The 25,697-nt window shown below is 46.2% G+C and overlaps 1 protein-coding gene and 1 long non-coding RNA gene across 2 annotated transcripts in view; one reads left to right on the plus strand and one right to left on the minus strand.

The window, feature by feature from the left end:
- The window catches only part of ATP1A1 (ATPase Na+/K+ transporting subunit alpha 1), a 32,579-nt gene extending 21,234 nt beyond the window's left edge, over positions 1-11,345 (minus strand). Inside the window, exon 1 of the mRNA XM_082368976.1 lies at positions 11,049-11,345. Coding sequence (XP_082225102.1) covers positions 11,049-11,060 — 12 coding nt within the window. The 5' untranslated portion in view covers positions 11,061-11,345. The remainder of the gene's footprint in view (positions 1-11,048) is intronic.
- LOC309617524 lies at positions 8,887-20,945 on the plus strand. Its single transcript, XR_014238017.1, has 2 exons — positions 8,887-10,599; positions 20,525-20,945. It is a non-coding gene; the product is annotated as an uncharacterized lncRNA (long non-coding RNA).
- The last annotated feature ends 4,752 nt before the right edge of the window (positions 20,946-25,697 follow it).

The raw sequence follows: 25,697 nt of genomic DNA on the forward strand, positions 1-25,697 counted from the left end.
GCCCTGCCCGTTGCTTCCATTTGGGGTAAATGGGGGGGAGAGGGTTGTGTTGTCAACATTTCCGTGCCATGGCCCTCCATCTTCCCCACTGAAAGAATGAAACTATCTTCACATCACTAACTTAAGAGTACAGTATAGTACTTATGCACTTGGATTCTGAATCAGACAGGTTCATACCCTGGGCTCCACCACTTAATAGCTGTGTGTCCTTGGGCAAGTCACTAATTCTGAAATTCTTCAGTTCTCTTCCCTAGAATGGAGATAATGGCGCCTACCTCCTTAGAGGTTTGAGAGGATTAAATGATATATACACCTAAATTCGAATGACTTTTATTATGATGTTTAAATTCTTATCTTTGCAAAGACGTCATTATGTATCAACTTTAAATATCTTTAGGGTTTGCCTTAAGAGCACTGACCTTTTCATCTTATTAAAAAAAAGTCAGCCCAAGGATCCTTCAAATTCTTCAAGTGAAAGACAAAAAACGGAGTCCCCACCCCAATCTGCAGCCTGAGAATAAAGCCCCCAAATGAAAGTCCCTGGAAATGTTTTGACATAAGCAGGATGTAGGAAAAGCATGTGCATTATCACACATATTGCAGGATCCACCTACGCCTCTTGAAAACTGGAACAATTTTTAGAGAAAACGTTGATTCCACAGTTTAAATTTAGATTGTTCCACTCCTCCAATGCCTGAGGCTCAATGCCTGAGCCCAGCTACACAAAGCCTGAACTTGGTGCTCCCAAGGGCAGTGGTCCCTGGAGAGAAGACCCCTCACTCCAGAGGCCCCCAGCCCACACACTGCCACTATCACCTAAGAAGGGCAAAGAAAGGCAATTATATTAGCAATTTTCTTACAGTGGAGGCTATGTGGTGCTATTTGTATTCATTTGTGGCTCTCCCTTAATAATTTCTGATTTTCAGGAGTACCTCACCAGCTACTAAAGCAACAAGTAGAAACACTGTCTAGATTAAAAGTGTACTGTGCTGGGCTTCCCTGGTGGCGCAGTGGTTGAGAATCTGCCTGCCAATGCAGGGGACATGGGTTCGAGCCCTGGTCTGGGAAGATCCCGCATGCCGCAGAGCAACTAGGCCCGTGAGCCACAATTACTGAGCCTGCGCGTCTGGAGCCTGTGCTCCGCAACAAGAGAGGCCGAGACAGTGAGTGGCCCCCGCTTGCCCCCGCTTGCCGCAACTGGAGAAAGCCCTCGCACAGAAACGAAGACCCAACACAACCATAAATAAATAAATAAATGAAATTTAAAAAAAAAATTGTACTGTGCTGAATATAAAATAAATTTAAAATATCAAAGCATATAGGTGTCTTTCAGTCACAGCTGATATGGTTGCAAATAAATACTATATTCACTTGAATTTGAAAATACCTTCTTAAGACTCTAAAGCGATCCTGGCCCCAGGTTAGTTAGTGTTGCCAAAACATAGAGACGTGTACAGTATTCACATTGCTCAACTTGTGTGGTCACATTTTACAGTGTTCCCTGCCCATTAACTTTTTCAGAGTGTTCTTTAGTTTCTGTATCTTATCTGCTACGAATGAAGCAAGTCTAAAGATAGTCAACATTCTCCACATTCTCTCCACTATGGAGCAACCACGTTGGTGAGAGCCTCTCTGGGAGAGCCCTGGGGCCAGACTTAAAATCATCACACACACTGGAAGCAAACAGACAAACAAAACAAAGGACGGGGCTCCCACCAGAGAGGAACTAAAGTGGGACTTCCTTCATATATTTAATAAGGAAGCACAACACTGAAAACTCATGTTAAAGACATTGACTAGGGATCTCTAAAAGACTCGCACGGAGCGTTTGTATTGATTTTTTTAAATCCAGTTCACAAATTCTCGTTAAGCAAGTTGAGTATCATTAAAACATATTTAATTTCAATATATGAAAATCCGAGTTAAAAGCCCTCTGCCTCACCATCTGTAGGCTTTGATTATTCTCCTACTTTCAATATTTTCCACTCCAAAAGAGGGGGAGAGAATTATTGGAGCAGGCTAGACCTTGGACATGTTCCAGAGTTTTATCCCCATTTACAAAACAGATCTCCTGCCTGAAGCTTCTCAGTTACCAATGGTTAAGGTAGCTGGAAATCAAGATTCCCTAATAACCCTCCCCATTCTTCATCCCTTCACGGCATAAAAGGGGTGGTGGTTTAAAACAGGACATCTGTGAAAGAGACAGGGGAAGTGCTAACAAGTGATATTTCTTCTCCTTCAAGATTTTAATTGTTTCACTAAGCAATGTCCAGAAGACCAGGCAGCTTATGCAATTCAGTGCTTCCCTACAAGTAAAACAATAGTACTAGCTTATCTTGATGGGAACCAAATATTACTCAAGTCCCTACCAATCTCAATTACTAGTTTCAAAGCAGAAAAAAAAACCGTGTGTGTGTTTGGGGTGGGGTGCGGTGGTACAGGGTAGGACAGGGAACAACCTAAAATTGGGCAGACAGCATTTTCTTTATTTCTTTTAAAAGCATCAGGGAAAAACAAAGGTCATGAAAAGGGCAATGATAATATGGTCTCCCGAATCTACTGTGATGACCTGCCCACTCCTCTGGGCACTGGGCACACAATTCCCACCGTTCCCATTAGGAAATGCAGGTCAGTTCTCCTTCCTCCATGGAAGACGGGCAGTGACCAGACTCCCTGCGACAGCACCCTTGGGCACCGCTGTGCCGTCTCTGAGGAAGGGTACGATGGAGGCTCAAGGCCACTGTCATACCACCCCCCCCCAAAAGGGCCACTTGTGAACATTTGTTTCTCCCATTCTAATTTAGGAAGTGGGAGGTCACAACAAGGGCAGGGGCTTGCCCAGTGTGACACAGCCTAAAATAAAGAGTGTCATTACTTCGCCCTGTGCTTCCTGGGGATTTCATCCTCTCGACGGTTCACTATGAGTTTTGCCCCCAGTTGGTCTGGGTAGAGGGAAAGGGTGCTCAGGAGACGGGGTGAGAAAATTCTTGACAGGAGGAACCAAGGTTGAAACCTGGAGCAAGGTGCGCTTGTTTATTATTTATTTTTTTAAGTTGTTTCAAACTAGTTTATTTAGGGGTTCCATTGTCACTCCTCAATGGATTTTATGCATTTCTCAGATGCTTCTTCACTCATGAGTTCATCTAGTTCTGAAGGGTTACTGAGTGTCATCTTGATCAGCCAACCATCTTCATAACAAGAGCTGTTGACAAGCCCTGGATTTTCTGCAAAAGCTTCATTCATTTCAGTGACTTCTCCTGATAGAGGAGAATAAGAGTTCACTAGCAGCTTTTTCACTTTCCAAAGCACCGAACTCATTTGTTCAATTCTGTCCCAACTTCAGGGAGACTACAGTCAGTAAACATCTCCCAAAGCTTCCTGTGCAAAATTGCTGATTCCCACTATTCTAACGCTATTTTCTGTTGTCATCCATTCACGTTTGTCTGTGAATTTACGCACAGAGTGGGCCTGGTGTGCAGCGTCGGGAGGGCGCCCACCCTCAGCCCCCAGGGTTGAGGCTCCAACGTTCACTTTTTTAAAAACATAGACCAAACCCTTACAATGAGCAAGGCCTGCTAGGGCTGGAGATGCTCCTTCCTCTTCTTCAGCAATTAACAATTTAAAGGGGGTGGAGTGGGAAGCGGGTATGACAGGTGCAGAGAAACATCCCAAAAATTTTTACAAAGAAGGTGCAATGAGTTTAGGAGACAAGCTTCCATCCTAGAGGTGAGTCACTTGACGTCTGCATAAGCTGAAGCTACCCTGAGGCCTTCGGACCCATCTCAACTGGCCCCCATCAGACCTTAGAGGCTTTCTCAACTGTGCAGTGTGATGTCTGGCCACGGTTCCCACCACATCAGCACAATGCCCTGTGGCCAGCCGGGAGGTCAGAGGTCTTCAGACTTCAGAAACTGCTGCTGATAACGTCTGGAGGGTACCTGGAAGCAGAGATGTCCACACCCTTTGGACAAGACTAGGGATGGTACTTTTAAGTCACTCCCAAGTCATTCTAGCTCTGCCATGTGCCAGCTAGACGACCCTGAACAGTCAGCCTCAGTTTCCTCATTGCCTAAAATGGGAATAACACTTGGTGTTAACTACTAAAGACTCTAGAGAGGCATTCTGATAGTCAGATGAATCAAGGGGCTGCCATCAAATCCAAAAACAAAACAGCTAAAAACAGCACTGTTTCCAAAACTGACAAAGCTTTGGACTATCAAGAGGGGCCAGAAGGAGGGTAAAAGTAACTGCCCCCAATGCAGTGCATTTCAAAGCTGGCCAAGAGGGTTGGAGAAAGGATACCTCTGAACCCAATTTGGCAAATTCCACGTTAGCAGGAGGTTGGAGGGATGGTCTCCGATCCTCACTGGTTGCCTAGAGGCACTGCCCAGTCTGGGCTACATCTTTCCTTTACGTAAAAAGGGGGGCGCGGGTAGGCTTTCCAGTCTCCCTGGGATGATATATTATTAATCATTATCAAATACAAATGTGTATGTGAAGGTACTCTGCAAAGCACTACACAAAGGTTATTATAACTTGGTTTTAATGAACATGTAAATCACTGCCACTCGTCACTTACTATGAAAACTCCTTATGAATTTAAAAAAAAAAACACACCTCGTTTGGGGCATTTTTTATTTCATCGTCAATTGAAACTTATAAAGATATAAGACATGACCAATCCCAGTTCATCACACCTCCGATGGCTCCTAAATGATTAAGTAGTTTAGTTTATGTACAAGGGATTTTCCAGCCAGGGAGCTGAGGCTGGAGACGGCTGGGGCTGAAAGAGGACGGCACTGCCGTGACACTGCAGGGCTCTGCAGCCCAGAGCAGCGTTTAGGGCAGAGAAGGAAGAGGACGTGACCCGAGGGACAGACACCTGGCCTTCACAGTCCTTCTCTCACTCACCTAAACCTGCCGCGAGCTGGGGAATATCAAGTAGCCAGGCCAAAGCAGTGGGTCTCTTTGTGAGCCCAGCTCAGTCCCTCCAAACTTGGGCTGCAGCCCATCAGCCAGCAGGGGGCAAAGAAAACAGCTCCAGCTCTAGCCAGCGGGTTCCCTCAGCCCAAAATGAACAAGGCTTAACCTTCCTCCCCAATCTGCCTGCATGTGAAATTTCAACGGGCCTGCCAGCCCACCCTACCTGCGATAGTCAGTATACATCCGTAACCATTCAAAACGATTCTAAAACATCTAAATAATCAATATACTTCAGATGTACGACCTCTTTAAAAATGTGCTTTTTCAGTTATCTAAAATAAAAAAAACTTGTCTTTTCAATGGGGTTTTCTACCTCTACATTAGGTACCTTGGTATGAAGAGTTAAAATGTTCTGCCTGTTTCCCCCCACTTGCTGCCCTCCTCATGCCTTTTTTCATTTTGTCAGACCACTCTTTTAGCTAGTGCTACTCAAAAGAAGTTGTTGGTTTGAGAGACTCTGGCTAGATAACCAGCACAAGCATTAAAAGGGGACTGAATCAATTTCCAGTAAGTCCTGATCACTCCTCAATTGGTACCTTGAAGCCTAGGGTGGGAAGTAAAACAGCTGCAGGGCTGAAGAGGACAAAGGCAGTGACAGGCCCTACAGGAATGCCACCTGAGTTGAAACCAGTAAAACCAATATGGCACCATGGAAGCATCATGTGGCGGATAAAGGAAAAACACAAGAAGATAACACCCCAAAGTGCGTGAGGCCCTGCTCTCACCATGATGACAAACTGGAAAGATAAACCAAGCACCAAGTCCCAATGATCCACAAAACCTTAACATACTGATTATCAGGCCCCCAAACAATACAGGTCCCAAAGACAAAAACACAAGCTGTCAAGGATCAACTTTTCAGATCACCAACCAAAAACATCTAACAGCTGTTACTGAACAGGGTTTGAATAAAACCAGGTACAGAGATAACTAATGTTCAGGTATAATCCATTGTAAAGTCACAAAGGAACTAAGGAATGGGGTCCACTGGCCAAAATTCCCTTGGCTCAGGATCCAAATGAAACCAGAGAGAAAAACTGCAGGGTGGGTTGGGGGGGTAGAGTGGGGTGCTTCTATTCTCACTGACAGAATCTGCTATCTGAAACATTAGTCAAATAAATGTGAAGAACTGCTTGTGGATTCCTGACAACAGATTTAAGCACAACTAAGGAGGTGACTCATATGCAAAGAACAGTCTCTCTATGACTACAGCCAAAGAATACACTTCCTCTCACACACATTCGATTCATAGCAACGTGAGAAAGTTCAGACCTGACTTGGTTATGGCTCCTTTTCCAAAAATATATAAACGAAGGAGAGTTTTAAAAAAAATAGTGGATTTTAAAATTCTCTGTCCTTCACATTATCACTTACTGGACACGTAATTTCAGCGGAATCCAGAATTGGACAGCTCTGGCAGGGGTGGGGAAACATTCTGCCCAGTGTTTTGCTGGCCAAAAGCAGCAACTCTGATTACCGTGAGCCCATCTGATCTGACACTCGTGTTTCTTCTTCTGGCCTGCTGGCTGGCAGAGCGCCCTGGGCGACTAGAAGAAGGCACCACAGCACAAATGTTCACCCTCCTGTCCCTCATAGAGGGCTGAAAAGCCCATTTTATTTCGCAAGACTTTGACCAAGACTCTAAAAATGTAAAGCCTTTTACTTGGAAAGTGAAAGTAAATGAGAACTCGAAGATGCCGTTCAATAGCATCCCAGCAGTGTCCAGTGACACTTCCACTCAGCTTCCCTTTGGAGGGTAATTCATAGTATTCAATATTTCCCATTCTTTTCAATCTTCAGTATTTTTTTTTCAGGTGAAAGAAAAACCGTTCTCTAGTTTTGAAAAGACTTAAGGCGGACGAACAGCAAAAACCCATAGTTTATAAAGATTAGATCTCTCAACGCCAAATGCTTTAAAACCCCAACAACAGCTGCCACTCACACTTGCCCTGTACCCTCTCTAAACGGAACACAGGTGACTTTCACGTGGGTGAGTATTCTACCTAAGGGCCAGATGAGAAACTGACACTTCAGGGCTTTAAAAAACTTTCCGTTTATTAAAGAAACTAATTTTACTTACTTTTCCATACAAAATCCTTCGAAACCTATTTTCCTTAAAGCCTCTTTCATTCTTAAGTTTGGATATACTATGTGAAAGAACATAGCCTGGACTTCGCTGGTGGCAGCGGTTAAGAATCCGTCTGGAGACACGGGTTCAAGCCCTGGTCCGGGAAGATCCCACGTGCCACGGAGCAATTAAGCCCGTGCACCACAACAACTGAGCCTGTGCTCTATAGAGCCCGCGAGCCACAACTACTGAGCCTGTGCGCCACAACTACTGAAGCCCGCATGCCTACAGCCCGTGCTCCACAGCAAGAGAAGCCACCACAATGAGAAGCCCGCGCACCGGCACGAAGAGTAGCCCCCGCTCGCCGGAGCTAGAGAAAGACCCCGCGCAGCAACGAAGACTCAATGCAGCCAAAAAAAAAAAAAAAAAAAAAAAAAATGGAACATAGCCTGACTGAACAGAAAGTCACTTATCTGTTCATTTGTTGCTAAAATAATCAGAAAACAATGCTTTAGAAGGGTTCTGGGATGGAGAATGGATGGGTACCCAGTCTATTGGGCTTTATAATGTTGAATTCACTTTTTAAGTGCAATTTAGGAATAACACTTCCAGGGGTCTGCATATTTTAAGTTTTATTCCTCACCTGAATAAACATTTCACTGGATGTTTAAAAATTCCTCGCCCTCTTTTGGGGCCGGGGGTTGTCAGGCTTAGCCTACTCTCAATCTTCTCAGACTTATGATGCAGACCTCCCCCTTTCCTACCCTCCCACCCAAAGGTGAGTCACCAGAGTGTTACAAACTTACTGGCAGAGAAAACTACGAATTAACAAACAGTAAGTTACCCAAAGAGAATACACCCTCAGAGCAGGGTACAGAAAGGCGAGGGGGGTGGGGGGGTGTTCGTCACTCATACACTGAACACTTGATGGGGGCAAACGGTGTGATGCATCCCCGACCTTCTTCTCTGTCCCTAGGGCTAGTCACCAGTTCCTCCCGTAACCACTCCACTTGCTCGGGCCAGGCCTGGGCAACCTTCCACTCCGAGGACGCTGCCGTGCGATGTTTTCAGTCTAAAGTACTAGCTTTATAGCAGCCAGAGGGAATTTAGTCACACTTTCGAGCTGAGCTCCCAAAGGGCAGCTGATAGTGCTACCATACAACCAGGATTTCTGCTGACATCTGTATCCCTTGTGCAACCTTCACCTGCACCTTTTTCCAGGCTCCTCTTTAAATCACTACCCATAAGTTATGGTTTCTTTTCTAGGTAACTAAGTTAATGTTCAAACAATGGAGAACTGCAATGAAAGACCAGGTGACATCCCCCCTCCCCTCATCTTTCGTAAACTTGAGAAAAAAGAAAGTTTCTTGCGTACCTTTGGGGAGCTAAAGGATTGTGGGTGGTAGGCCTAGCTGTGGATTTAAGCCAAGTGACTGGCAAAAACAACCAGTATGAAAAAAAGGACAAAATCCTATTTCATCCAGGAATGATTCAGCAGGAGCTGTTCTTCCATTTCTTTACCAAAAGCTTAGAAGATCGATTTTTAAGGAGAAATAAAATCACCTGAAATATCGTCAAAACCTGGGCTCCCAACAGTAATGGGAAGGGGAGGGGAAGAAATTAACAATGACCTTAAAAATTAGCTGCCAGCACTGGCTTCCTGGTTAACCAATTATCAGCAGGGCTTTAGTCACCACTCCACCCACATTTTAATCCCCATGTGGAAAAATCCCAACATTTGAGCATAAAATATCCTTCTGAACATTTGGACTATCACGGTAAGTCACTGGGGACAAAGGGGTAACTTTATCCCAGGGGAATCACCCCACCCACCCCCCCTTGTTTAATTTATCAGAGTACCCAAAATACTAACTACAACCCAGCAGATAAGCAGCATATCAGCCTGTGCTAACCAGTTACAATTCAATTTTGTGTTTGCCAGCTACTAGGCATTTTATTAAAAATCCATAAGGCATCTAGGTTGAACCTCCACGACCCAGGTATGTTGTTGCTTTACCACCACTGTGCATGTGTGTGGTTACGAAAGGGACATATAGATCTATGGACATAACTTAGTTATTCAAACATCTCTCTGGTCCATTAATCCAGCCTCACAAACACCCCAGTTTCATCGGAAAAATAACTTGAGAGTTCTGCGTATCAGGCAATGTTAAGGAGTGAGTGAGTATTCAGGCTGGGAGACCACAGGCTGTTCACGAATCAGGGACGTCTGGTGTGTCACTAACCAACCATTTGACCTTGAGCAAATCACTTCACCTTCCTAAGCCCCGGGTACATATCTACGATCTCTACAGCCCCCCCCAGTCAGTAATGTGAGGCTCAAGAAATAAACTTTTTTTGAGGGGAAAGAGACAAAAAAATGAGCTTTAAAGAGCTTGTTTACTGGAATGACTTAGGGTTTGATGGTGTGGTACAAGCACAGGCCACTACCCCAGTTTTCATCCTGGAAGTACAGAGGCTGGCACTCAGCTCTTTTCAGCTACTTGATCTGAGCCAGCCCTCCACATTTTGTGCTTTTATAAGATGCAAGTTGTGCATTCCCACTTCTCCTTACTTTCTCGACCAGGTCCAAGGCTTTCAATGACCTCCTTCAAAATCCATTCAGAGTCCCCAAAGAATGCACCGTCCCTCTTCGCCCATCACTCCACACCGAGGAGCCCTCAGAACCTTCAAAGACCTACTAACCGCCAAGGCACTGTGCAAGCCCTGGACACAATGGAGCGGATTCTCTCCTACCAGTATTCTCATGACCTGGTCATTTTATCCCATCAACTGATACTTCTGATTGTTCTTTGGTATAAACTTTTCTCGACTGGACTTCGGCCCCGTTGGGGTCTGGCACCCAGTCTCTTGCCGTGGCTACGGGTTATCACAGCTCCAAGTTACAGAAATGCAGGAACCAGCCGTCGTTCTGGTATCACCACAGCGCTCGCCTCTCCTGCCCAGGGGACCCTCTCGTTCCTTCGGGAACCCGTCTTCCGCAGGTCGGCACTCCTACCGCGTACTGCCCCGGCTTCCCGTCCTTTTTCGTGTTTATAATACCCGGAGACCCTGGTGGATCAGCCTGTGCTCCTTCCTGGCTCATCCCTCCAAAAAATCTACACACACTCTCCCCACCATTAAGATAACCATTCCAGTTGCTCCAGCTGCCCCGGGCGCATCCCATGTTTATGGAAAGGGGCCCATTAAAGCTCTCAAAAGTATACCTTAAAGGCCATCCTAGGGCAAAGACACACCCTTTCTGGCACCAGCCTGCCCGACCGGCTCCACAGTAAGGGGAAGCCAGTTTTTTCCTTTAGCGGAGGGCGGCCGCCTCTGCGGGCAACTGGCTAAGCCCGGCGCCTCCAGAAGGAGCCTGGGACCCTAAGGCCGCCCCCGCGTCGCAAGCCCCCCAGCGCCGGGCCGGAGCCGCGGCGGGAACGGCAGCCCGGGAAGGGGCCGAGCAGAGCGCCCCAGGGGAAGGGGAGGAGCACGCCTTTCCTCTGGGCAAGAAGGGCGGAGAAAAAAAGGAAGGCAAGAGACGCGAGGTGAGGGCGGGCGGGCGGAGGGAGGGAGGGAAGGATCGGGCTGGGGATGCCGCCGGCGGCCCGCTCCTTGCCGGGGCCGCCCAGCAGCCGTCCTCCCTCCTCCTCCTGGGCCCGCGGCTCCCGAGCGCCGCCTCCAGGAGCCCCGGACCCCGGGCGCGCTCGGACTCGAGGGCCCGCAGCCCCTCTCCAGGGTCTGCGCGCTGCCCGGCGCTGCCGCCCTCCGTCCCCCCGGCGCTCCCTTCCCCCGCCCGCCCCTCATTACTGCGCTTCCTCCATTTCCAAAGTGCGTCGTCTTTTAAGCCTCGCCGCTCTGCCAACCCATTCCGCGCCCCGCCGCTTCCTCCTCCTCCGCCTCCCTCTGGCTGTGGTCGCCCTCCTGACTTCCTCCTCTTCCTCCTTCTCCCCTCCAGGGCTCCCCGTGCCCCTCCCCTGGCTCCCCGGACACTCACCCCCTTCCCCATACTGGCGGTGGTCTGTGCCCCGCGCCGGGTCCTGTTGCTTGAGAATCAGAGAGAAAAGAAGAGAGCGGCTCCCGGCCGAGAAAGCGCGACCGGGGGAGCGGAGAGAAGGGAGCTAGGGCTGCCGCGGGGCGGGAAGGAGGGAAGACGGCCGGCGGCTCGGGCCGATGCCTTTTCTGCCGCCGCTGCCGGGGCTGCTACCGCTGCTGCTGCCACGTGTCCGCCTCCTCCCGCCGCTGCTCTGAGCCCCAGACCCCGCCGCAGCTCGAGCCCGCGCCTCCTCCTCACTTCCTAAAATATGCAACCTGCGTGCTAGCCCCGCCCACGCCGCGGCACGTCACCGTTACCGGAGCAACCTGACACCGGCCGCGGGCCTGGCTCCGCCCCCGCCCCAAGCCCCACCCCCAGGCCGGGGCCGCGCCGGCTGCGGCCGGTCGCGGCTCCCGGCAGGAGGGCGCCGGGCCCTGGGGCGCGCGTGCCCACGTCCCGGGAGGCCGAGGCCGCGCCACTCCCGGGCGCGCCGGCTGGCTGGGCAGCGGGGACTCGGCGGCCATGCAGCTCCCGCGCCCCCCTCCCGCCGCCCTGCGTGGCCGGCCTGCTTTGGAGGGCACGCAAGGTCCTCAGTGGGTGCGGGGACGTCCACGGAACTGGGTCCCCGAATCTCCGCGGACCCGGGGCAGAAACCTTGCGGGGAGGGGCCTTTCTGGGCATCGGAAAGCTCTTCTGGGACTAAGGGGAGCACCGGGATGGGGGTGAGGGGTCGGATGTGCCTGCAGCCAGCGCCCGCAGGAGGGACTGCGCCCCGCTGCGGAGTCCAGGCCCCCGCGCCCACCTGCGATGGCGTCCCCGGCCAGCCTCTTGGTGCCCTCCCGAATGCCTCCTGTGGTCTTGGGATCCCCGTTATCCATATCCCCACAGGGCCTGAGCTGGCCTTGCCGGAGGTCCCAAGTGCCTTCTCCCTCCTTTGCTTCAAGACCCCCAAATGATAATCCAAAGGGCCTGCTGTGAATTCATTCACGCTACTGTGTGAATGAAAGCTGCTTTTCCAGTTTGGGGGATCATTTTTGGGGGGGAGGAATAACTGAAACCTCAGGGAATGCATATCCTTAGCAAAAGGGGCTCCTCCTCCGAGGAGATGTTTGAGGGCCTGTCTCATGCCTCTCCTTGCCCCCCACCTGGCACAGCAGGGCCTCTTTCACCGCAGCCTTTGGTGCTGTGAGGGACCTGGGCCTGGAGTGTGGTGAGGAGTCCAGGAACCCCCCAGAGGGCCCTGGCCTGGCTGCGCTGTGTGGCTTTCTCCCATTACAGCTTCTGCAGAGGCTGCAATGGCTGAAGGTCTCCTACAGTTAAAAAGCGAAGTATTATTAACAATGTTTTGGGGAAGTCAAGCATACTCTGGGAAAGCACGATTTGCAGGAGAAAGTCACTCCATGTCTCTGGGAATTCCGACTAGAAACAAGGAAAACATTAACTTCCTAAGCAAGTTAAAACCGGCCCTATCAACTCCAAGTATTAATTTAACATGAGTGAAGATGTGAAACTTGAAAGAAACGGGAAGGAGGGAGGAAGAAAGAAAAACAAAGGGGGAAAAAGTAGCAACTGTGTTATCAGTTAGACCATTAGCCTAAGTCTTGTTCCTTCTTAGAAGAAACTGTTTCTTTCCTCTTGCCCAAGAATGCATTAAGGGCTGGTGCCTCCTCCAGCGACCTTCAAGCTTGGTTAAATCAGTGCGGGCTGAAGACCAGAGGAATTGCCAACTGAATTCAAATTCGTGACTGCTGGGGAAAGAACCCCCAAATCCAGAACAGAGTTCCCAATGCTGCTTATTCAACAGAAGGAATTTATGAAGAAGAGTTATCAGGGCTCTGTCTCCAAGGGTCTAGGAAATGCTTTATTTACATGCCCTACATCCACCATTACCGCTAACCTGTAGGAGGCTTTTGCTTGCTAAAGATCTCTCAGCTTATTTGAGATTCATTATCCCCTGGGCCCTGGTCTGAATGGAAAAAGCACAGCAAGAACAACAACAAAATGTAGAAAGCAAAAGTCTGAACAATGTAGGTTTCTCCTGCTAGCGGATCACCTTTTCCTCCGTTCATAAGTAAAATTATCATTTTTTTTCCCATTCAACAACATAAACCTGATAAATCAAGGCATTTCCCTTGGTCTCTACAGCTGTTCATTTGGTAGCTGAAGATTACCGAAGGTCCTTTCAGGAGGACCTCAAAGTTCTAGCTATATGCCAGAGAGGGGAAAAGGCATAAAAATAAATATTAAAATCCAAAGTTTGCTTTCGCCTCCACATAGCACTTGTACATATAAAATCCGCTAGAATTCTCACAAGTCCGAAAGGTAAAGGGCTTTAGCCGCATTTTCCAGCGTGGGAAACTGGAGGTTTGAGGACTTTCTTCTAACAAGGCCACTCAGCTAGCAATGGGGGAGCCTGGCCTCAAAATTGCAAGATGGGAACCCATCTTCCTGCTTGTAAAATGTGGTCTCTGAGCATAGCACCAAGGAAGTTTTGGTGGAAGAACACTAATTGCTTTCAACATGGCTGTCCTCACAAATACAGAGAGAGGGTTTCCATGTGCCTCTCCTCTCGGCAAGAGCCTTTTCTGCCTATTCCTACTCTTCATCAGTCTACCGTGTGCATCAACATGAGGCAGAGAACCATTTCTTTTATAAAAATGACTGATACAGATCAACAAACACTCCTCCACCACTGTTCTGGCCCACCTGATCCCACCTCTAGAGGCAAATCGCATTCCATTTTCAAGTCATTTGATAATCCATTTTTCATTGCAGTCCTGTTGAAAGAAACATAATTCGACAAAAACGGGTCAGAATGTCAGAAAGGGCCTTGCTATTACTCCTCTAAAGTTGATGTTTCTACAAATGCTACAGCCAAGTGTTATGGCCTAGGCACTTCTGGGCAATTTTCAGGGGTGTTTTTAGGGGTAAAGTTTATTGCCAGGTGTTGAGGACAAATTTTAAGAGGTGAAGGGAAAAAACATGATAAGGAAGCAGGAGCTGAAAACTTTTTATGGGAAAGAATGATGTAAAGAACGCCTGCCGAGTTGTACTCTGGAGCCCTGAACACGCCTATAAAATTAAGACAAAGGGACATTGTGGCCAGAATTGAGGTGCAGAAGTCTCAGATGTGAGAGAGATGCTTTGGGACATAGGTGACCAAAGGGGGAAATATCCTTTTTGGGGGACAGGCTTCTTTCCTCCTCTTGGGAGAGGTTTCTGAATGGAACCTTGGAGAGCAAACATTCCCCTTATTTGACATGAAGAAACTGAGGCCCAGGGAGTGATTGGTACTGGATAGTCCCAGGACACTGGCAGAACGATTGTGCATCTTTTCAAACTCCCAGAGCAGTGCTGAGGATAAAAGAAACTTCCAGAAGAGAAGGTGGGGCAAATTCTGCCTCTCTATTCTATCTACCTCTTATTCTATCAGCTCTTATTAAGCTCCTAGCTTGGGAAACAATTAAACTGATTGGTCCAGAGACTCAGCATTTACAGCCCTCAAGGCTGCCAAGTGTGGATGGCTTTGAGGAGGATTTGACACACCACGGAGGGCTGGCCCAGTCATTGTGAATAGTCAGCAGATGTCTGAAAAATATGATGCAAGTCAGTATTTTGAGCCAAGTGTGCTAGCACTTTGAGTAAGTACTTGCTGAAATGAATAAACATGCCATTGCAATTAAGGGCTTTAGAATAAGAGTTGGAACCTACATGAAGTTAGCATTTTCCACTGGAAGCAAACATTTGCGAGATCAATGAGCTAGGGATCTGGAAGGACAGAAGTCTCTTTGGCCCAGCTTGCACTAAAGGTTTCATGGAAACAATCTTAAGCATGCATCTTTATCTTTTACCATTCCCTTGGTACCCCAGGAAGCCACTTGGCTGCCACTATCACTGTATTAAAGCCAACCCTTGTCACCATTCCAAAGTTCCTCCTAGCCAATGTCTATCCCGCCATTGCAAATCTCTTTTTTCCTGTCTAGCAGCAGACATATTACCTCCTGCTTTAAAAGCACAGTTCTAGGCAGACCACTGACCATCAGAAATCCGTCAGCTAAAGAATTCTGACCCCTGAAACTTTTCCTCCGACTCCGTTTTCCAGTCATCTCTTAACTCCCTATAAAAGCTCTTTAGTATGCTTGTAAACATATTTTCTTCTGTTAATGATTTTTGAAGCCCTTAGGTTTTGCCTCTGGATATTTAGAAAAGTCAACGTTTTCTTGGTCCCTGTCTTGGAGGCTGTTATTAAACACACAGAGTCAAGTCCTCAGTCTTTTCCTCAGCATTCCTTTAATACAACTGCCACTTAAATAATTTGCTCTTATTAATAGCAGTCTTTGTAAATGAAACAATTATAAAGTTGTTCCCCAGGTGTTTTACACTGAGTCCTGAAATTCAGAGTCAGGTTGAGTCTTCTTTTCTAGCACTCTCCCCACAGTACACTGCTACTCCCCTCACCCCAGTTCAAAACATTATTAAATGTTACAATATCCTGGAATGTAAAAACTCATCCCTTGTAAAACTCATGTAAAAACTCATCCCTTGTTCTCTATAAATCAACAACCACTGGGGCATTGCAAACAAAAATTAAATGGCAACAAACAAGGGATCTGGAACTTAAAATAGTCTATTGCCAGAGTCCTATCTGCACCCAGGCAGTAGAGACGTGGCCTCAGACAGGCTTACAAGCCAGCATGGGCAAGCTGAAGGCAGAGAAGAGGCAGCAGATAACTGTCATCGAACTCTTCTTGTTCTCAGGGGAATACAGCATGAGCACTAAGGAAATGAGTGCTACCATTGGGATAGATAGATTTGCTATTCTTGGCCTTTAAATCTTGCATGGAAAAACAATCGAGAAAGTTCTGTGAAAGCTGGTTCCACTGAGAACAGCACTCTTCCATAGATGACTTTGCACTAAAATTGGGTTTCAGGGACTGTGCAGATTTTCCCTTCAGCGGAGTGAAAAGCCACCATAATAGGAGAGAATACAAAACCATCCAAAAGTGGTTTGGTTCATTTACAAGAGTCTGGGAGTTTTTGTAGAAAGTAACACAAAAGTAGGTCAGGTACAAAAATAGTAACCAGCTCAATTCATTTTTAACAGCTTAGGTTTTACTCTGGAGTCTGCCATTTGGTTGATGGGTAACCTCTACATGTGAACTCTTACTGATAAGCCCCTAAGAAAGTCCCCTCTCTTTCTTCCCTTCTCCAACCCCTACCTCTGGCACTCTACACTGTTTAACAGAAGTAAGAGCTAGTTCATGCAAAAAACAAACAAAACAAAAAACAAAACAAAACAGAAAAACCCCAAGAATAGCCATTACTGGGCATCTACTCTGAGCCTAACGTGGTGTTTGGTGCTGGCATAAAATGACAACTAAGACGCATTCTCTACCCTCAAAGAGTTCACCATTTGGCATAGAGAAAGACAGGCAAAGAGATGTTAGCAGCACAGTGAGAGGTGCTATATCTATGCAGCGTATCATGGGGGCATAAAGGAAGAAGTGGTCAGTTCTGCCTGCGGAGCTGGAAAGGCTCCCTTGGCTGGATCTTGAAAGACGGATGGGAGTTCATTAAGTGGAGCCTCGTGCGGGCGCATGTGTGTATGTGTTTGTGTAGCGGAGGTCGGTTGCAAGCAAAAGCAGCAGCATGGTTAAGACCCTCAGCACCTAAACAAACTTAGTCTGTTGGAAGACTGGCCGGTAGTTTAAAATCGCTAGAGCGTAGGCTGTGAGAGAGAACGCAGCAGGAGATAAGCCTGGAGAGGTGAGCAGGGTCCAGATTGTGGAGCACTTGGATGCCCATTCTAAGGACTTGGACTTTATCCTGTAGGCCACAGGGAGACACTGCAGGATTTTAAGCAGGGAGGTGGCATGATCAGATTTGTGCTTTGGAAATATTCCGCTGGTAGTACCAGAACCGTGGGATAAGCTTTCACAATCTGCATTTACCAAAGCTCTTCTGATGGTATTATTGATTTCAGAATCTCAAGACATCCACGTTGCCCCATATAGCTTTGAGATGGCATGTTAATTTTATTTTCTTCCTCTTTTGTGTACACACATGCGTGTCTTGATCCCCATTATAATCCCAATCATGCACCGCTTCTCCCAAACAGAGGATTTCAAGTGGCTGGACATGGTGGAAAACTGGGATTTGGACATAATTTTAACAATCTGCTAGTATACAAGTCTCTGACCTTGGAAGATGGTTCAATTTGCAGGGACGGTACCGGCAGTTTACCCAGTTTTCCTAATATTTTTTTGCTATGCCGAATTCCAAATAGACCAAGGACTTTGTTGGCTTCCACTTCTCCCAGAGACCAGTTCTTGATGCAGTTCCACTGACTAAAGAAAATTTAAGCTGCCTGGGTCCCCATCTCACATATAAGGACCAGGAATCTCAAGGATAGTGACGATAGAGTAAGAGGCCAAATGAGTGAATAATTTGGCTTCCGTGGTCAAGACAGTTCAAATAAAAGATGTCCCTGTGTCAACAAATTTCAGCTCTTTATTTCTTTGACAACTCTGTTGATTTGACACTTCGTGTCTGGTAGTGGGCATGGCAGTAGAGGCAGGGTGGAGATGCTGGTGGGGTGGTGATGACGGAGGTGGTGGGGAGGGGCGGCAATGATGCTAAAGGGGGTGGACCCAAAACAGTTGATCCAATAACAGGATCCCAATCGAATAATTCCTTCAAGCAATTGCATCTTCCTCCTCACATGAAGCTTCTGAGTCTATTTTATCTGTAACCATATCACCAGGCTGCTGTGAGAGTCAATTGACATGACACTCTTAAGGAAACATCACGCCTGTCGCATAGTAACTGTTCAAAAAGTGTAAGGAATGATCTTGTCTTGATTTCAAATTCCTACTCAGCCTGGGACAAACAAGGTTCAAGGAAGGATGAAGGCATCCATGAAAAATTTGTCTAGAGGAGGAGGGAGTGAGAACAGAGTCTGCTTTTTGCTGGCTTTCCTCTCCCCCCTCACCAACCTCCTGTATCCAACAGCGGGCCTGTCTGCGGATACACAGCCAGCTTGTAGCAGAAAGCAGAGTACAGAGTGCAGGAGCTAGGTGAGCAAGGGTAAGGCAACACTCCACCTATCTGAACTGGTCTAGTTATCACCAAACCACAGGTGAGAACCAGGGAAATAAGTCCTGCACTAAAGCATTGCAGCACTGGCCTCATGGAGAAATTTTCACCTTCAGAATAAGAAGCTTGACTATCCATGTTCTGGACTGCAGGGGTTGATACAGCACAACCTCCTTGGGAAAAAGAAAGCATTGTCTCCAAGTGCAACTTAAAACCATCAAAGCCTTTTCTTATTTTTTCCTTTTTACTTAAAAAAACAAAAAACAAAACAAAAGAAAGAAAGAAAGAAAGATACCATCTGCTAATGCAGTTGCTAATTGGCAAGGGAGAGTTCGTCCTCTTCCTAAGAACAGGCCCAAGAGAATGCTGTGTTTCGGGGCCATCACTCCCGATCCCGGAAAAAGCAGCTGAGTCTGTCAGGCACCACGCGGCAGGCTGGAGCTGCAGGGAGCTAGGGGGGCCCAGGGATCCACTTCCCTCTCATGCCTTTAACCTCATCAACCAGAGTGCTCAAACTCAATGTATTCTCTTCCCCCTTTGCTTTTTTCATAATGGAAGAAAAAAAAAAAAAAGGTGATGTTAAAGTTTTGCATTAAGAAACAGTTGCCATCTGGGTAATTGAATTCTGCTTGAAGTAGCCCACCTGGTTCTCATCAGTGGCTCCTGACAGGTATGGAAGTGTCAGCTGAAGTCTTGCATTGACTTCTAAAGGCAAGCTCGTGGTCCATGCACAATACAGAAACCTTAATTCCTGAAGAGCGAAAGCAGTTTTCTATCAGGTTACCTCAATGCATGGTAGATTTCTTAGGTAGATTCTAAATGCAGACATTTAGAATGAAAGCAGTCATGTTGGTCTCATCCATTCCTGGTCATATGCTGCCTTAAAAAAACAAAAAATGAAAAGCCAGTTTTCTTTGTCTTCCTGTTTGGACATCCACGTGATAGAAATACGTATGACTGAAATCACCTTGCTCTCTTAGAGGATTCAGGAGGCTGAGTGTCTCCAACTCCTCAAATAGTGGAAAGAGGGGTGGGCAGCCTGGGAGGAATATCAGGTGTCCATCTATGGGTTGGATGCCATGCCCTGCCCTTCTCAGCAGGCTTCACGGTTGCCAGCCACTCCTGTTCCCCAAAGGGAGGCACCATCAAGCAGCACGAATGGGGTTGCCGTCCCGTTCCCTGACCTGAGATGCCCGCATGCCAGGAAAAGAGTCACTAGCTTTGCATACAACTCGCAGCCTCACCTTCTGTTTTTTTTTTGTTTTGTTTTGTTTTTAAATTAATTTATTTATTTTTGGCTGTGTTGGGTCCTCGCCTCTGCGCCAGGGCTCTCTCTAGTTGCGGCGAGCGGGGGCCATTCTTCATCGCGGTGCGCGGGCCTATCATTATCGCGGCCTCTCTTGTTGCGGAGCACAGGCTCCAGACGCGCAGGCTCAGTAATTGTGGTTCACGGGCCCAGCCGCTCCACGGCATGTGGGATCTTCCCAGACCAGGGCTCGAACCTGTGTCCCCTGCACTGGCAGGCAGATTCTCAACCACTGCGCCACCAGGGAAGCCCCCTCACCTTCTGTTTTCGTGCACAGCAGAGCTGGTGTCAAGCAGGACGGTTAGCAAGGACAAGATATAAAAGGAAACAGAATGCCGGGAACTTGGGTGGTCTTGAGCAAGTCCTTGTACTTTCCTTCAAGTCTGTTTCCCTGTATCTGAAATGTCTAGCACTGAGTACAATTAGGAGCCATGGTCAGGCAGCACGGGATGCTTGAGTTGGGAGGGGAGCTCTGCATTGGACAGAAATCTCGCTCGCAGGCAGTTTGGGTTTTACAAGGGACACTGAGCTTATGAAATGAGAATTCTACACTACAGATAACCTAGTCTGCTCTCCTCTTTTACAGAGGAATTGAGTCTGTGAGGCTGCATGTGCTTTTCCCAGGGTCACAAACCACCTGCTTAATGTCAAATCGAGACCCCAGCCCCTTCTCTTTCCACTACACCGTGCTGTCTCCTTAGCTTTAGGACAACTCGGAAACATCTACTTAAGGACAGAGATGTTTTGCTTCCAAACCAAGAACTGAAGGTTATCCAAAACATGCAATTTAAAGGATCAGCTTTTTGAAAATAGAATTTTCCATGATGCTCCGGGTACTCATATAGTTTCATCTTAAAAATCTCGCTCGACCTCTTTTCACTCATGTCTCAGTGGAGCTACGTCTGAATACACACACACACACACAGACACACACACACACACACAGACAAATATGCACACTATTGTTTTGAATTTGAGAGAATTCAAGGAAGCCTTGAATGGTGTCAAGGTAAAATTAAATTAAAATCTCTTGCAGGGGTCCCAGGCTCAGGACGAGACTCCTCTAACTCCTTTCCCGGGAAGCCTGCTCTCTGTCCAATGACAGTTTCCTGGACTCTGCATCACACCTGTATGGGGTTTCGTCGAGCTGCTGGGTGACAAGCTCCACTCCATGGCCATCTTGGCTCCAACATCCTCAGACTTTTCTCTTCCTTCTGCCAACTGATGGAGGAGCATGCTGAAGAGAACATGGAGGGCAGTAGCATGGGGGCAAGGGCCTGGGAGTGGAGCTGGGGTAAGGCTTGGGCAGATAGTGGAGGCCGAGGGGGGAGTCTGAGGCAGCCAGAGCCGCCTCCAGTAGCCTGGTCCAACTCCCAGCAGGCTCCCTTCTGCTTCCTTGGCCTGGCTCAGATCTCTTTTCTTAATCCAATAAAGGGGCACTTGCCTAAATTTGAAAAGGTGCCATAAGATTATTTCATCCACCATATCCTGTCCTGAAGCAGTTAAGCTCCAATTTCCTCTTCAAAACTAGTTTCTGTCTGATAGGGCTCTTTTGATATTGATCTAGAATCACTAATATTTTACAGCCTCTGAGGCATTATTGTCTCTTTACTCTCCTGTTTCTTGCCAAATGGACAGTGTCTCAGATCTCCTTGTTCCTTCGCCCACTCTTGTTTCTCTCTCTGCTGCTACAGCATCCAGCTACCCACAGCCCTGCCTTTCCACAGAGCAGCCTCTCCTCCTGGCTCCTCTGAAAATTCTAATCAGAAGAACTCCATCTACCCGCATCTGGATCATGCTTAATGTACAGAAAATCAGATCCGCGCACTTTGGAATAGTGGTGGTGGACAGTGAAGTACTGATTTTAGATCCTTTTGCAGGGGGGCTGGTGGGACCTATAAGCCCCAGTGCCCTGAGGGCAAGAGTTGCTGGTATAGCAGCAAAATTCCTACCTTTTTCAATGCAGGGGTCAGAGATTTCTTTGGTAACCTTATTTTCCTATTTAAAGCTGCCCTTCTTCCCATAAATCATACCCCACTGATAATAAAAGGTTGCCTTTTTCTCGTAGAACCATATTGTGATTTTGCCTGGGTGTTGCCCACAGCCTCTAAAAACATCAAGAAAACAGATCTGGTGAAATATTGAACATTTTCACCCTAAGGCTGGGAATGAGTGACTGTTACCCATTATCACCACTTCTACCATCATAACAGAAGTCCTGAGACCAGCTGTTCAGCCCATGCCTCTAGCAACTTCCCCCTCCACTCAGTGGCAGGCTATTCCTACAACTCAGCTGTAGCTCACACCCTCCTGTTTTTCCATCACTGGTGGACTGCATGTTTCTATGGCAGCCACACCTCCAAAGAAGTCTGAATCTCAGGCCCTTTTAAGGGGGTCCTTTGAAGTTTCCAAGTGTCTTCACATTCGCTATCCGTCTGCCCCAGAGGTCACAGCTGCTCTCTGCAGTGGCTCCTTCTGTACCCCTTAGAGGCATCTTCTACCCTTTTGAATAGTTACTCACCTTTTTACTAGTTGTAAAAGATTTTTTATATTAAAATTTGTCTGTTCAAAGTACTGGTCTGGTTTTCAGCAATTCACTGGACCCTGACTGATAACAAGACCTAAATAAATGCAGGAATAAATAATGTTCATGGATTGGAAGACTCACTATTGCAAAGAAGTCATTCTCCCTAAACTGAGCTATAGATTTAAGAAAACACGCCTCTCCTAGGTGCTTCTTTGGAAGGTACTGGGGTGTTAGACAAATATAAAATATCCAGAATTACTTGGTTGTTGCTGCAGTACATTTCTGGAAACCACATGGAAAGTCCTAAGTCTGATCTTACCCATGGAATCTGTGTTCTAATTGGATGTTGCATTCTTGACCAAAGTCTTGGCATCAGATAAATCAGAGATACTAAATATGTCATAGAGGCAAAGATTCAGAGTTTAAATTAGTAGTTCTCAACCCTGGATAAGCATTAGAATTATCAAGGAAGATTTAAAAAACAAACAAACAAACAAACAAACCAGTGCCTGGGCTCCCGCTGGCACCCAGTTGAAGCCAAATCTTTATAGGTGAGCCCAGGTCATCAATATTTTTTGTTTGTTTATCAAGAGCCATGACCAAAGGAAAGAAATAGCTGTCATTTGGCACTTCAAAAAAAAAAAAAAAAAAAAGAGCCACCTGAAAGCAAATCATAAAATTTATTGCTTCTCCAAGTGGAAATTTAGAGATCCCACACTGATGAATGAGTCATCACACATGGTAATAAGACATTGCGTATTGCACCTACCGTCCACCAAGTCTGAATGTGATCTAGTGCCCTCAAGGTACAATGTTCTAAGGCTGATGGTCAATGAGTTAATGAGTATTTAGAAAGATTCCACGGCAAGTGTAATATCACTGTATGAGGAATTTGCCTAGGAGACTCTGGAAAGGAATACACACAGTCCCTGTTCTTAAGAGGTGTTCAAGGTGAGAAGAGCACGATGATTCAAAAGTTAGGCTTCCAGTAATTTACAACATGGAATGTTGGCCTTTGCTGATGATAGCATTTCTATCTGAAGTGATCTCAACCACGTAGATCCAGTTATTTGGAAATTGTGGTAATCCAGAGATACATTTCCGGATTCTTCCCTTCCCTTGGCAAAAGGCTGGAGAGGGCTGACCCAGGGAAGGAGAGCCTCTGCTCAGCCTCGGGGTCTCCTCCAGGTGCTGTCAGTGCAGAGAGGAAGGCAGTCCCCGAGAGCCAGCCACCAAGAGGCTCCGCGGAGAGACCAGCCCTGGAGCTTATACAAACCCAAGAGGTTGGCTTCTCTTGTTATTTTTTTAATTAAAAAAATTTTTTTGGCTGCGTTAGGTCTTCGTTGCTGCGTGCAGGTTTTCTATAGTTGCAGCGAGCGGGGGCTACTCTTCGCTGTGGTGAGCGCGCTTCTCACTTGCGGTGGCTTCTCTTGTTTTGGAGCTCGGGCTCTAGGAGTGCGGGCTTCAGTAGCTGCAGCATGTGGGCTCAGTAGTTGCAGAACATGGGCCCTAGAGCGCGTGGGCTTCAGTAGTTGTGGCGCACGGGCTTAGCTGCTCTGTGGCATGTGGAATCCTCCCGGACAAGGGATCAATCCCGTGTCCCCTGCATTGGCAGGCGGATTCTTAAACTGCGCCACCAGGGAAGTCCTGGCTTCTCTTTTAGATTCCAGTTCTCTGTCATGAATTTTGTGATTTGAAGCAGGGCACTTCATGACACCTCAGTATATCCATTTTAAAATAGAAAAATTGTATCTATTCCCTATCTACCTCTAAAGATACTTTAAAGACAAATTAAATTCTATTGAAAAGATATCTGAGCATTTTAATAATTTTTTTTCTGATTATAAGAGTGACATTTATCGAACAGAATATGGAAATTACAGAGAAATAGTTATATAATTAAGAAAATAAAACTCACCCATAATCACACTCATAATCCCACAATCACTATTTTAAACAAAACACAGATGAAGAACATTCTCTATATGCAGTTTTCTATCCTGTTTTTTAATATAAGATTATATAATGAACATTACCATATATCTTAAAATTTTCTTTAAAAGTACTATTTAATGGCTACATAATATTCCATTTTATGGCAATAGCATGATTTGCTTATTCATGGTGAGATATACAACATGAATATTTTAAAAATATAAGGGAAAGTTAATAATCCAAGAAATTTTGGTTACTATTATTTATAACAGTATATTTGGAGATTTAAAAAATATACAGATAACAGTTGGAAACAATCTCAGAAGCACAGAAAATGAGATTTATAAAACACAATCAAGAGCAATTTTATTTTTAAAGGTCAATTCGCTTACAAAGGACACAGAGAACATGCAATAATTGCCTATAACTACATTTCCATTGACTTCTGAGTGGTAATTTTATCTTTAATACCCCCTACTGGTTTGCCTTATGGTTGTAGTGTTATCATTTTCTTTTAGAAAAGAATTGTGATTTCATTAGAAATCTGCCACCTCTCCAGTCCTATGCTCTTCATTCTTTCTCTCAAAAAATAAAGTGAGAGGGGTAGGAACAAAGGAAAAAAAGAATAACTGATTATTGCTTTATATAAATCCTTCCTCCCCCCCCGCCCCCCACCATATGCAATGAATAGAGGCTGGAGAAGCCCAAGAGAATAAGGACATATCCTCAAACTTTCTTTTAAGAACTTTGTAACTTGTTGCATTACTCATTCATCCAAGACCATTGCCATAGGCTCTACATCTCAGATTACTTAGTTTATCTGAAAGATAAACTCAGGAATGTGTGGATTTCCTGGAACCAAGGGGTTAAGTCAAGTCAGGGCCAATGTGTGTTTATCCTTCTTAATGCTAGAATTCCAGGCAGATCAATTCAAAGTACTTCTTGAGACAGCACTTAATTGAGTAGTTGCTTATTATAGCAAGTTCCATTCAGCAACTCCACTTCCTGCCACAAAGGTCAGCTGATGCCCATGTGTGATGTGAGGAAACAAGAAGGAGCTATCGCTCCATTTCTGATAGATCTGGGCTCCCTTCATTCATTCAAAAAGCATTCATTGAGAGTCCACTCTGCATGGCACCAGTCTAAGCACACTAACAAGACAGACCAGGTCCCTGCTCTTGTGGAGTTTCTAGCCTAGTGGAAAAGATGAACAATAACAAAGCAAAAAGAGGGATTCCTATTTGTTTCAACTATGCTTTAAACACCTGCAACATCTGCATTTGAATACGGATAACTCTAGGTATTTGGGATTCTGCTCAAACTATCTCTTTGCAGAAGAGTATCTCATCACCCACAGCAGCTTCCTCCTACACCTAAAAGACCAGATTTTCAGAGTAAATGTTTTCTGGACTTCTTTAGAAAGCCCAGGGCCAGTGGTGGTCTTCATGGGATGGAAGCTTCTCCTTTTAGCCACAAATTTTAAAAACCTCTGATGAAAGCATTTGGTTTCTGGAGACACAATTATAAATTGTCTTTGATGTCCTTGGCTGGTGTAAATGTTGTAGGAATTTTTAATTGTTGGGAACAGTTTTTGGAGTTCATAATGCTTTCCTGTCATTGCTCTTCTTTTGGCTACAGCTGATTTAAGTATTTTTTGCCTTTAGATTCAAATAGCAGGTATTGCTTCTACATGCCAAATTCTGTACAAGATACATCTATTTCTTCTTTGAATTTTTGTAATAACTTC

Source organism: Balaenoptera borealis (genome assembly GCF_965194805.1).
Source record: "Balaenoptera borealis genome assembly, chromosome: 1".
Lineage (NCBI taxonomy): Eukaryota > Metazoa > Chordata > Mammalia > Artiodactyla > Balaenopteridae > Balaenoptera > Balaenoptera borealis.